The 13,770-nt window shown below is 46.1% G+C and overlaps 1 protein-coding gene and 1 pseudogene across 1 annotated transcript; one reads left to right on the forward strand and one right to left on the reverse strand.

Annotated features, from left to right (window-relative positions):
* Positions 1–1,319: 1,319 nt before the first annotated feature.
* LOC136105515 (5S ribosomal RNA) lies at positions 1,320–1,438 on the reverse strand (annotated as a pseudogene).
* Positions 1,439–5,529: 4,091 nt separating this feature from the next.
* LOC139828680 (uncharacterized protein C12orf50 homolog) lies at positions 5,530–13,309 on the forward strand. Its single transcript, XM_071812826.1, is given in 9 exon segments — positions 5,530–5,658; positions 5,661–5,714; positions 6,849–7,019; positions 8,023–8,100; positions 8,258–8,371; positions 8,892–8,939; positions 11,949–12,020; positions 12,224–12,427; positions 13,191–13,309. Coding segments are annotated over 9 exon segments (975 nt in total). The 5' UTR covers positions 5,530–5,543.
* The last annotated feature ends 461 nt before the right edge of the window (positions 13,310–13,770 follow it).

Genomic DNA, 13,770 nt, shown 5'->3' on the forward strand with positions numbered 1-13,770 from the left:
TTTTAGACCCAGCTGTTAATGTCTGAATCTGGGTGAAATTTACCTTCTCATGGAAGCCGCCCCTGTAGCCCTCTTGTACCTTTTTCCACTGAGGAGGGAGGTTGGTGGGGAGCAATTGTTTTCATCTGCGTCACTTGTCTTCCTCGGGTTTTATTTCTCTATTTGCCTTTTCATTACAATTTATAATTATTCTAATTGTTTAATTTCACTTATTAAACTGATTTTAATCTCAACACATGAGTTTTCTCATGTTTATTCTGATTCTCCCCCCATTTCCTCGGCCCATGGACCACCCCTGTGAAATGTCACAACAGCCGTTGAGCTCATGGAGTCCATGGCTTTGGGCTCCGTCTGCTCCGTGGCCACTCCGGACAGCACCGGTGTCTGTTCCGTGGGGTCATGGGCACCAAACCCAGCTCGGGTGGGAACCAAGAGGGTTCCATCGTGTTCAGGGCCCAAATTTGGGGTAATTTCTTCCCCAAAGGGCTGTGGGGCATTGGAACAGGCTGCCCAGGGCAGTGCTGGAGTTGCCATCCCTGGAGGGGTGAACAGAGGAGCTTCTTGGGGACATTTTAGTGCTGGGGTTGGGTTAACGGTTGCACTTGATGACCTTGATGGTCTTTTCCAACTAAATCGATTCTACAATCTGACAATTCGATGGTCGCTGGCACAACCGCCGTGGCTGCCCTGCTGACGGAGCGCTCTGCCCTGCAGCACCAGCATGGCCATGTGGGGGGTGATATTGTCCATGCCCCAGACCCTGGAGAAGATCGCAAACCTTTTACTCAGCAAACTGCAAACCAAACCGTTGTACAAGCTGATCCGCTTGGCCGCCGACCGAGCCTGCACCCACTCCTTGGACGTGAGTTACCAAAAACCCACCTGGGTTGATCACCTTTGGGGAGATCACTCCACCATTATCTCACTGCTGCTTTTGTTTCAGTCAATGGGGCGCCATGAGTTTTGGTCAGAGGATTCTGAGGATGAGGACAGTGTCAGGAGTTACTGTAAGGGGCACCCGAACATGGCTTGTCTGTTGCTCAACAGCCTCATCATGTTGTCAGAAAGACCTGACATGGTGAGCAGAGACTCCCACAGAGACTCCTGTGCCACGAAGCTGATGCTCAGCGACCAGCATTTTTTATGGCCATGGCGCTCTTTGCCCATTTCACCAAGAAAAAGCACCAAATTTTCTTCCTACAGGCAAGAAAACTGCAGGTCCTCGGCGGCAGAAGAACCTCTCTGACCTACTGACCACCTCCCTCCTAATCCCCCCAGGTACCACTGGCTTCCTGCCCACAAGTACCCAGTGCTGGCTCAGCCCACAGTACCCGCTATTCCCAGGTGGTCACCCATCCAGGCACTAACCGGGCCCAACCCTGCTTAGCTTCTGAGATCAGACGAGATCGGACATTCTCAGGGTGCTATGACTGTATATATTTTATATTTTATATGTTATATTTTATATGTTATATTTTATATTATTTTATATTTTATATTTTATATATATGTATGTTCCCCAAGGATAGTGTTTGAACTAAACCCTTTTTTCATTATCATCCTGCTGTCCCCAGGACCCCCAGGTCCCTTTCCCCTTTGCAGGATCCCTTTGCTGGGACAACTCCCCTGCTTCGAAACCTGACCCCTGGAGCTGTAATTTTTTTTGAAATCTGACCTTTCAAACGTTTATTGCCAGGACTCCAGGCAGCTGCGAGAGCTCTCCATCCGTTTCTTCACCGAGCTGCTGGGCTCCGTGCCGTGGTACGGCCAGTGGAGGATGAGGAGATACGCGCACCGGGTGCTGCTCCCACTGTTCCTGCGGATGAGCGACTCAGCAGACGCCGTGGCCAAGGTGTGGCTTTGCGTGGACGCCGAGAAAGGTGTTGCGAGATGGTGTTTGTAGTCTCAAGCCCTAGCCTGAAAGTCCGTGGCCAAGAGAACCCCAGGTGTGCCGAAAGGATCCCCAGATGTACAAAACAAGAGCCCCAGATGTGCCCAAGGGAGGCCCAGAAATGCCAAAAAAAGGACCCGATAAGCCAAACAGAAATCCCCAGATGTGTAAAAAGGGCCCCAGATGTGCCCCCAAGAGGATCCGATGTTTCAAGAAGAGTTATAGCTGTGCCCCTAAGAGTCCCAGATGTGCCTGAAAGAGCCCCAGATGTGCCATAGAAAGCTCCAGATGTGCTAGAAGAGCCCCAAATATGCCAAAAACATCCCCAGATATACCCAAGAGAGACATAGATGTGCCAAAGAGAGGCCCAGATATGCCCCTAAAAACCTAGATATTCCCAAGAAAGCCTGACATGTGCCCCAAAACACCACAGATATGCCTCTAAAAGACCAAGATATGCCCAAGAGAGGCACAGGTGTGTCCAAAGGAGCCCCAGATACGCCCTAGACAGCCCCAAATGTGCTCAAAAAGCCCCCGATATTCAGTCCGAGCCACGTCCCCTTCCCCAGCCCCTGGTGACATCTTCCATATTTATGTTGTTTTCAGGCCGCTTGGGACACTGTCCTGGCCATAGTGGAGCTGCTCGGGTGGGAATGGCTCCAGCAACTGGTGCAGACGCAGCAAATGTGGAGGACTGGAGAGCGCTTGGTGAGGACCAGCCCTGGGCTGAGCTCAGGGATCCAAATGGTGGCCCCGGAATCACCTCAGGGCTCAAAATGGCCCCAGAATCACCTCAGGGTTCAAAATGGTACCAGAACAACCTCAGGGCCCAAAATGGTGTCAGAATAACCCCAGGGCCCAAAATGGCACCAAAATCACTGTGAAACACAAAATGGAAGCCCCAGGGGCACGAGAATCACCTCAGGGATCAAAATGTGGCCCCAGGTGTTATGATCACCTCACACCAAGAAAATCCTTGAGGACCTGGAGTGAGTTGAGAGGAGGGAACGGAGCTGGGAAAGAGGCTGGAGAAGGAGGTTGAGGTTGGAAATTTGGAGTAATTTCTTCCCCAAAGGGCTGTGGGGCATTGGAACAGGCTGCCCAGGGCAGTGCTGGAGTCGCCATCCCTAGAGGGGTGAACAGACGAGGTTCTTGGGGACGTTTTAGTCTTGGGGTTGGGTTAATGGACTCAATGACCCTGGGCCCGCCCGCTCCCAACGCCGGACCAGCGCCGGGCGGAACTGCGGCTGCACCGCCCCGCGCTGCGCCACGGGAAATGGAGAACGGGACCGCCCGCCCGCCAGGAGCCCCGCGACGCACCCGGGCGCTGGGGAGGGCGGGACAGGGCAGGGCGGGGCAGGGCAGGACAGGGCAGGACAGGGCAGGGCAGGGCGGGACAGGGCAGGGCAGGGCAGGGCGGGCGCCGTGGCCTCGGGGCACCTCCCCAGCAGCCGCCAGTGAGGCGGGGGCCTCCCCTCCCGGAGGCGCCCAGCCCTGCCGCGGGCCTGGGGCAGCTCCCGGGCTCCAGGCGCCGTTCTCTCTCCAGAGCGGCTCCGCTGTGTTTTCGGCTCCGGGCTGAGGCAGCGCGCCCTGGCGGTGCCGTCGGTGCCGTTGGCCCGGCAGCCGTTCCTCGGGCGGTTTTCTGCTTGCCCGGTGCCGCACGCCCGGCTGGGGCAGGGATGCCCGTGCCCCGGGCCGTGGGGAACTCGCTGTGTCGGTTTTGCCCCCGTCAGCACAGGGGGCTCTGGGTGGTTCCCGGGCTCTGCACCTCGGGATAAACCTTGGAAGCGGTGCTGGGCTGACCCTGGCTGGACAGCAGGTGCCCACCAAAGCTGCTCTGTCACTGCCCCCTCAGCTGAGCAGGAGAGAGAAGAGAAACAAAGCACCCACGGGTCGAGATAAGGACAGGGAGACATCACTCACCCATTACTGTCACAGGCAAAACAGACTCCGCTAGTGGGAATTAATTCAGTACCAATCAAATCTGAGTGGAGTAATGAGAAATAAGGCCTAAATCTTAAACCACCTTCCCAATACCCCTCCATGCAAAGAGCTACAGTAAGAAAAATGTTGAGCAGAAGGGTTTTGCTTAAAAAATGGTCAATATGGTTTGTCTTTGCATTACCAAAGGTTTGTTTCTCAGGCCACAGCTCCTTCAGCAAGGGGCTGGGTATTATTTAAGCCCCGGCAAATGGCTATGTTCCATTTTTCATTAAAGAAACACTGGGATGGGAGACTCCGAAATAGCCCGATTTTCTGTAATTTACACTGAAGCAATGGAGATGAAGGAAGATGTCCAAGCTGGACGTGTCTCCTGGCACCATGATGGTGACATCAGGAGCTGGAGGAGCAGTTGGAACTTTCGAAACATAACATTCTATACTGGCCGCAACCGCCTCTGTTGAGTTGGCCGGCTGCAGGAGGCACCAGCTGCTTTGTGCTGGTGCCTTCTGCTGGCGTTTGGAGCCGTGAAAATGAGCCAAGCTGGGAAAAACTGCCACTTCCAGTGCTCCCCAAATGCACAGGTAAATGCTGTAGATCTTAGAGTGCTTTGGATGCTTGATTTCTTGAAACAGCTGTGTTGACAGGGAGGTCTGTTATGTAAACGTAGAAGCTGATATGTCTCTCTGGGTCATGGCCACATCTGTAGATGAAATATCGGGTTTTTGGAAGTGGTGAGAAGAGGTAATGATCATCTGAACCGTGGGAATTTCTCATGTGAACCGCGCTCGGGTACTCAGGGAACACATCAAAGTCATGGGTGACGATCGCTCATCTTTCGTATTGAATCAGGATTATACTGATTTTGAATACGTAGGCCACGTTTATAATTTCTGCTTTTAGTTCCTTCCTGAAGTACTGCAAAATAAGTTATTGAGAAGAAAGTCCTGCAACGTGTGTTTGCCCTGGATTTAAATTCCACCTGTTGAAAATCCAGGGTTGGGTGTTGGGCTCTCCCTTACCGCATCCGTTTCGACAATGGGGGTTTTGGCATTAATACCCGGGAGCTCGGCTTTGGCTCCAGACCTCAGTGTGTCCCAGGGGATGGCCCAGTTGTACTGACTGCAGCCCAAACATGGCGTGGTTTGGAGATGCTGCTTTTAAACCCAGCTGTTAATGTCTGAATCTGGGTGAAACTTACCGTCCAATGCACAGAGAGCTGGGAGATGGTGTGAGCAGTGAAATGACAGCAGTCTCACAACACCAATTCCCAAACTTGTCGTTTTTCGGTTTTTGCTGGACATCTTTCTGGGTTTGATGTCCTGCTCCTTATTTCCCAAGGACCCATGTCCATTAATGGCAAGAGAGTCCAGTGCAGGATTTGCACCTGTACAGCTCATCTCATTTGGGATTGACCTGATTATCCTGTTGTGCAGGAAAGGAAACTCAACCACATGTCAGTTCAGTAACTTTCTTCCCACCATCTCACGGAAAGTCTGCAGTACAATAAGCAAACGGCTTCGCTCCTCATCTGGTAACAGTTTGACATCACGAAAGCTCAACTGACCTCATTCAGGATAACTTTAGAGTTATGTGGAGCTTATGATAACTCTTAAGATAACTTTAAGAGTTCTAAAATATCGGAACATGGTCCCACAAAACCTTGGTGATATGGTCCCAGCAGCAGACCGCGTACTGCTCCATTTAGTCCATGTTTATTGTTCTGCTTACAATCGATGACAACTCTTTTCTCCTGCAGCAGAAGTACAGCCACATCCCGTGTTTCTGGGAAAAGCAACCCTCAGGCTGTGCGAGAATCAACTGTGCCTCCATCACAGCAACCCTCGAAATATAAACGGGCTTTTCCTGCCACCTAACAACAGTGAGTAAAAAATATTATCTCCACTATTTGTTCATCAGAGTAAGCACATGCACAAGAATGTCCTTGCAGTGCTTAGTAATCTCTACGAAGGTTCAAAATGTACCATGGTAAATCAGTGGCGTAGGATCTGCTACCACAGTGAGTTCAGAGCAAAGGAAGGAATTGTATTGGTGTTTGAGTAGTGTTGCCACGTGACTTTTTTAGCTGTCGTGTTATGGATCTTCGTGTTGCAGGAAAGACGATGTCACAAGTGATGATTTAGATTGCTAGGATCCACAGAGTAGAAATGTTGCAGAAATCATTTGCAAGGTTAAATAATATCTGAAACTAAAATTATTTTTGGAAAATAAAAAAACACCATTATAAATTGTTTGTTTGTTTTTTGCTTGTTTGTTTTCTCATTCCTCTCTAAGAGGAGCTCTTGGCTTCCAGGAGTGCTGCTCTCTTTGCACTTCCCACATCAACAGCAGCGACCCCTGGCAGCTGGTGCTCTCCTAAAGCCAACGTAGGCACATCTTGGTTGTGCTGTGAGTCAGAGAAGACGCCCTGGAGGCACAAAGGACATGGCCAACCTCTAGAAGAGCCATGTCCAACAATCAGAACGAGAAAATAGATCCAAACCTTTCTCTTTTTACTGAAAAAATGCATACATTCAAAGTCCATGTGTCCCAGAATAGCATTGTAAACATTTTAACTGCATTTGTCCTTTTTAATACTTAGAAATCCTGCTAAACCCATTTAAGGTGGAGTTGACTTACACTGTTCGGAGCTGATAATGTGCTGTTCTGGGCAGTGGCACAGTGAACTGTCAAGTTAAACTGCTGGATCTTACATTTTCTTGCGTGAGATACAACAAATCTGACCCACAGGACTGTCACTGAAATAGGTTTAGTATGATACACCGCAGTGCTTTATCTGCTCTTTCAGAGGAGTTAGTACTCGCGCTTTTTCATTCTTTCTGTTGTTGTAAGGTGCTCTTTTGCCAAGCTTGGCAGAATAGTTTTTCCCAAACGTCATAATCTGCTTATTTGATGATCCCCTCAATATGATAAAGAGTTCAAAAGTGTACCTGCATGTCTGACCTGGGTTTGATATTCTAGTTGCCTTCTAACAAAATCATGTTCTTTTCTGCAGATGTGCCATTGCAAGAGGGTGGCCAAGAAAGGACTCTGCACCCAGCACATCTGCAAGAGCCACTCAGAAATCAGGAGAATATTTTCCTACCAGTTCAGGCTCCACTCATTATCAGCCTCAACAATGCTGAAGATGAGGAGGACGATGAAGGGGATGACGACAAAGAGAACTGTAAACAGATTATATTTTCTTCTACAAAGAAGTAGAATAGGGTCTTTTCTACACTTCACAACTGATTTGTTATAATAACCACGACCTATTTAGAAAAGAGTTGTTGACAAGTTTTGAAAATAGTTTCCTGCTGATCCCAAAATGTTGGAAGTGGTGGTCACCAGACGTGAGGCATCATTCTAACTCCTGTGAAATGCCTACCTGTATATTTCAATAGCGTTATCATCCTCATACCTCTTTTGTATTAAATGAAGTTTAAAGTGTGATCCACAACTCCTAGGATGTGATCCGCAGTTCAGATGGCCATCAAATACTCTTCAAACTTTTTCTAAATTTGGGGACACAATTTACTAGATTAATGAAATGTCTATGCATTTTTATACATATATTTGTTTTGGTTTTGTGCTTTTTAAAAGTAGTCAAACGGTTGACTGTGTCTCTCTTAGAGATGAGGGGTTCCTGGGGAATAATGAATTGCACATTCCCAGAGAGTGGGGATGACCCCCTGTTAGTGCTTCCTGAGCCGGGGTCAGTAGAAGTGAGCTCCATGAATTCAAACCAAATAAAAACCAGGGCTTTGCTGATCTCAGCAGCCTTAACTGAGACAGATGAGGAGCCCTCACTTCACCATCTCTGCCAGCAGATGTTCCAGGATAGGAACCATGGGCAGAGGTTTTGTGACAAGCGCTCCCTGGTGACATGTTTAGTCAGAAGATTTCCTTTTGCTTGTCAATGAAGGATTATGTTGAACGTGAGCACTGAGGATGGTTTTGAATAGTTTCAAATCCACAAACATTAGCTTCTTCCTATGTGTTGTACCTGCCCTTCCATTGCTCCTGGAAATACCTGATATTAAGGAATCCTTGTTCCGTCCAGAAGCAGAGCTGACATTGAGAAAAAACCCACTGTGACCAAAATGAAATTGATGATGGTACATGATTACTAGGAATTGTTGAAGGTCTTTGTACAGATACCCAGTAATCTTTAAAACCATTTCCTACAGATGTTTCTAATTGGGTGCCTAAGACTGCTGCAGAAATGGAAGAGGAAAGAACCATAAAGGAAATATGCTATAAAACTGGTAAATATGAAATCAGTCAGTCTTTCCTAAATAGCAATGAAGACAATATACTGTGCCTTTTAATTGTTCTTTTTAAAAAATTTTTAAATTTATTTTATTTTATTTTATTTTATTTATTTTATTTTATTTTATTATTTTCCTTCTTCGCTGTGTTTAGGAGAGTATTACAGGATCCAGTTTCCTCACAAACACCGATCAGCAGAAACTGTGTCTTCAGCTCAGGAAAAGGAAATATTACTCTTGGAAGCTATGGAGCGAGACTTACAGAAAGGCAAGTAATATTCATCTTCTCAGACAATATTTACCATGAATGTTTACCATTTCTTTTTCCCCACATATATATGCATGCATAGTGTCTCAGGCACGGTGACTACCTGTGTTGATTGTGTATGCAAAAGGTAGAAATGGGCTGTAAAACCTGCGTGTACTCTCTGGAGATACACAACCATTCCATAAATTGGATCAGATAGGATTCGTAAATATCATTCATGAAAAGTGGGGAGCTAAAGAATGAGCAGGTTATTTGTAGCTCGTTCTTTACTTTGGAGCCGTAGCTTTTCTTTAACCTGTGTATTCTAGAATTGTCTTAGAGACCATGAGAGTTGTACATCAGTTACAGCAGACAGGATCCAAACATCCAAGAGAATATAAAGAAGAATATAAGAGGAGAGGTTAAAGGACATTGCACTAAACTAATCGCTATCTCCCAGAGGCGGGAGGAAGAGAATGGCAGTGCCATTCCCTGTGCTTGCACACCAGCAGCTCACACCTTCTTTCTGTTGCCTCTCCAGGTGATGGTAATACCATTCCTGCAACATTTAGGAATACAAAAAGAGAAGGCGAGAGCGGGGAAAGGAGACACCAACAGAGCGTGTTCCCAGGAGAGATTGTACTGGTTTTAGGGTTATACTAGAAAAAAAATCCTCTATGCTCATTGCAATTTATGTTTTCCTGTTTAGTTTTGGGAAATAAATGGTTCTGTGGAGTAAGAAACAGATTTGTCTATAGTACAATACCCTTAGTCACCAAGTACATCGACATCGGAGGTGAATCTATTCTGCGAAGTTTGAATCTCCCGCCATTCATTGGTATTTCTGCAACGCTGTTGTCACCGTATCAGCAATGCCCGTTCAGCTGCTGAAATGATGTGTGGGCCCATGCTGTGAATTATATCACTGAAGTGCCTTAGGACTGAATAAATCCTTTTGTAAGCCGAAGTTACTTTTTCACGCCACGGTGTTTTAGTTGTCGGGTGTGCAGGACAACCCATAGCTGAACTGACACAACTGAGACAGAGGCAAAGCATCCCCTGTGTGCAAGGGGTGAGAAATAAGCACCGGCAGAGAGGAACATATTCAGGGCTGTGGTTTTGCTGCTGGGTTCTCTTGTAACAACAGGCAGCTCAGGCTCAGAAGTTGTCAGCCTGGGCTTTGGAGTCTGTATCCATTGGGCTCCCACTGTGACTTTGGAAAAGGGTTTATTCCCCCTGGGACACACACACAAATTACATCCAGCTTTTCACTCTCAGTTCTTACAAATGTCTGTGTGGATTAAAGCCAATGTTTGTCATCTTTACCTGTAAAGCCTAGATACAGTATTCATGAACATGTTCTAATTCATCGTGAGAAGTGTCCTGAGCCAGCACCAGCCAAAGTACTTGTACGAGTTCAAAGTGCTGTTGGTCTTTGTCTGTAGAGTCAACTCCGGAGTTTTGTCACAATTTCCTGTGCCAGAGGAAACACAGCCACTTTTGCTTTCCTTTTGAGGAATGATACTCTCAGAATAATTAACACGTAAAAGCATGTTCTGCCCAAGAAGACCCGTGTATGGAGTGGGAGATGAGGTTTTCAAATCACCATCAAGTATTTGGAGAAGAAAATTGTGTGTGTTTTTTTAAGAAAGTGAATGTGTGTTATTTTAATCCCTCAGAAACAAACCACAGTGAGCTGGTAAATAAGCATCACTCCAAAGAAATAAAGAAGAATAAATGCATTTCTGAGGAGCCAAGAAATTCACCTAACACAGCACCAGGAAAACGTATTTTGAGAAAACAGTTGGCTTATTTGTTTTCCTTTACTGAACTGTTAGATGATCTAGCACGACCCAGCTAAATTCTGTTCTTAGTGTCAAATATGGACAATCCACGTTTGGATAGGACTCTCCATAAAGAACATACTGTTTTAATCTTACCTTCCAGCCTCCAGGCTCCTGCAATGTGTCAAAATGGAGTAACTGCACAGCATTATAAAGTTTGCTTTTTCATTTTTAGGATTTAACACTTCAGACGCCAAAGGAAAACCGAGTTACCACCCAAGGAGTCGCAGGCAGGACGATGAAACTGCTGCTTCTGTTCCTCGCGGGAGAGCAGCAGGAAGAAAAACATATTGCGATTCTTCAGAACCTCGCAGACCAGCGTCTGTTTTCTACCGCAGGGTGGACGTCACCCAAGAACCAAAGTTCAAGGGATCTACAGGTGGGCTTCTGCTGAAACAGAATTCTTAAAACACCTCAGATGTGCCTGTCTGTATGGTGCTACTTTCTTATTTGTCCCTGCAGGTTCATGTGAAGTCATTTAGGCCCAAATATGGTCAAGACTAAATTCAATCCAGCATAATTTTCATAAGTAGAGCGCAGCAGTGTCCACAGTCAGAAATGTAAAGCTTTATTAAGCTTTATGATTAGTCAGATAGTAGATTCATGACCAATAATTCAGTCATCTTCATAGCAGAAATTAATTTATTTCCCTAGAAAGAGGAACGAACACAATGTTCTGCACAAATATATCAATCCCCTCTTTCTACAGTATTTTTAATGTGATGCATTCTTTAGAAATATTTAGTAAACCTCAGAATAGTCCACCTTTCTCTTCCCATTTTACTCCATTGGTAGGTGTAGTTCTGTGGTAGAATTTCCGTTTCCTTTAGGAAATCCTTCCTGTTCAACATCTCTCCTCCCAGCAAGGGGTGAAGGAATGACCTTGCTTTGCGTCGTGTTTTTCTACAACTGGGATCTCACTGGTGTTCTGATTGTGATGGTTTGTTTTGGCTTCATAGCACCCCATAAACTGAAGCAGAAGTCCAGAACTTCCGTGCATTCTGGCCTGAACTGAGAGGAAGCAAAAGTGGTCATTATGTGAGCAGGAAAAAGGAAGAAGAGGCAAAGCCACATCTTCCTGCAGAGTGGTAGGGGCCAGGTGAGGAGCCCTGTGGGTACTTTATACTGACACTTGCCTCTTGAAGTTCTGTTTGCGGTTGGAGGTGGGCTTACCTATGCAACCAGTGCCGTTACAGCTTTAGCCTTGTCGTTCGTAACACTTTGTGATGTTCACAAGTGCTGCCCGTACCCAGCATGTGTCTAAATGCCACAGACAAAAGAATCATTCCTAGTTCAGCCCAAAGGTCTCCTTCGGAGTCCACCAGTCTTCCTGGGCTCAAGCATGGATGCTCCCGAGGTGCACACACCCCCTGTGCGGTACATCAATTTGATCAGATAGGATTCATAAATACCATTAATGAAAAGTAAGAAGCTAGAGCAGGTAATGTGTGGCTGGTTCTTTCCTTTGAAGCCACAGTCGTCTTTAACCTGTTATGCAGTTTTCTTAGAGATCATCAGAGTTATACGTCAGGTGCTCAAGTTACACGAGACAGGATCCAAACAGCTAACAAAAGAGAAAGAAGAACATACAACGAGAGGTTAAAGGACATTTTAGGTATCGCTGTCTCGCAGAGGCGGGAGGAAGAGAAGGGCAGTGCCGTTCCTGTGCTCGCACACCAGCAAGGCCCACATTCTTGCTGTTGCCTTTCCAGGGGATGGTGACACTGCTGCACCGCTGAACAGCACAGAGAAAGGAGAGAGCTCAGGAAGGAGAGTTCCAGCGGAGCGTACGCCCAGCAGAAACTGGCGATCCTTTGACAATGGAGGTAATGTACTTTGGCATCAGCTTCTCATTGCTGAACACCTTATTGTAAATTAAATAACTGAGTAGATTTGAATTGGGCTGTCCACAAAAAAAAATCCTTTTTTTTTGGTCAATCTTGTTTTCAGCCTCTAGGACCCTGTAATATGTCAAATTCTGAGTAACAGCACAACATTTCTGCATCTCTGTTTGCTTTTTCACTTTTAGGAATTCACTCTTCGGATCCCAACGTAAAACCAAGTTACCAACAAAGGCGTAAAAATAAGGATGAGGAAACTACTTCTTCTGTTCCTTATGTGAGAGCCGCTGGCAGAAAGACTGATTCTGATTCTTTGGAACCTCGCAGATCAACATATGTTTTCTACCGCACTGTGAATATCACCCCAGAACCAAAGTTCAATAGATCTACAGGTGGGTTTGATTGTGATAGATTATTTTCAATATTTAGTATTATTTTATTATCTTGGAAAATCATGGAGTTTGGTCTTATCCAAAATTCTGATATCTATTTAATGTCAATTCTTGTTACTTTTATTATTATTATTATTGTATTATGTTGGACAGGGGACTGAATTCATTCTCTTTCCATTCATCCAATGCGATATTTTAATTCATCTTTTTTCCGTCTCTCTGCTGTCCTCTTGATGGGATGTACTATGTCAGAAACTTGACAAGAGCCTACAGGTGGGATTCAAAGTCCTGTACCTTTCTTTTTGGAAATCTGTTCCAGATGTGACCATAATTTTACATCTTTCACTTTGTTTTTAACTCTCCAATCTGTCACTTAATGCAGAAATTTAGCGGTAAATAATTTCGATAATCATAAGTGAAGAAAGTTATTCCATCTTACCAGTTTCAGTCATCTCGCTTAAGCTGAGCTGAATCTGCAGCTTGGGATGCCTCCCTATCTCGAATTTTCAATAAGGGAACCTCCTTAAGAGAGATTATCTGCGGTGTTACCGTGAATGCAGTTAAGTTCGATGAATCTCAGCATCACTGCCGCATCTTGGCATTAATACTTGTGTGTGTTTGGGTTGGGTTTGTTTGTCTCTTTGTTTTCTTTTAATGTTTGCTGTGGCTAAATGTGGACACATTGGTACAGAGGTCACAGAGAAAACATTCTTAATTTTGTCATAGCAGCCACCATTACCACTGTTGCCAATTTTCCTTTCAGCAGCACCTGAGCCATATGGTGGGAAATGCTCCAAACCAAAGCATCAGCTTGACACAAACAGAGGATTTTCGACCCAAACGGAAAACTATGGTAATGCTTACCTGTTGTGTTTGAACTGAAAAGCGTAGGATTATTTTGCAATAAATGGTTTGAATTAATGTAATTAAGATGGAATTAACAGAAAACAAGAGAATTAATATTTTTAGCCAAATTTCACCGAAAACAGTCGTTGGGCAGCTTACTCTGCTGCACAGTCAGCTGCCAGCACACAAACATCCCATTGCTGTGATTCTGTGAATTATCTTCGGTTTTAAGAAAATAAACAAACTAAAGTGCACTTCTGGGTGAGGATGGACCAGATTCGGGATCAGTACCAGAGGTGCTGCAGGACCAGGTGTCTCCCAGCACGGACACACCGGGGGACCTGGGGGACCTGTCGACCTCAGCACCCCTGGGCCCCACCATGGCCCAGTTCAGCAGCCCTGGGCCCGAGGGCTCAGCCCAGGGACAGCCCCACACCCAGGGGCAGAGCGGTTCCTGCTGCTGCCTGGAGGGTCACCAGCCCCAGTCAGCCCTGAGC

This window comes from Patagioenas fasciata, chromosome 9 (genome assembly GCF_037038585.1).
Source record: "Patagioenas fasciata isolate bPatFas1 chromosome 9, bPatFas1.hap1, whole genome shotgun sequence".
NCBI lineage: Eukaryota > Metazoa > Chordata > Aves > Columbiformes > Columbidae > Patagioenas > Patagioenas fasciata.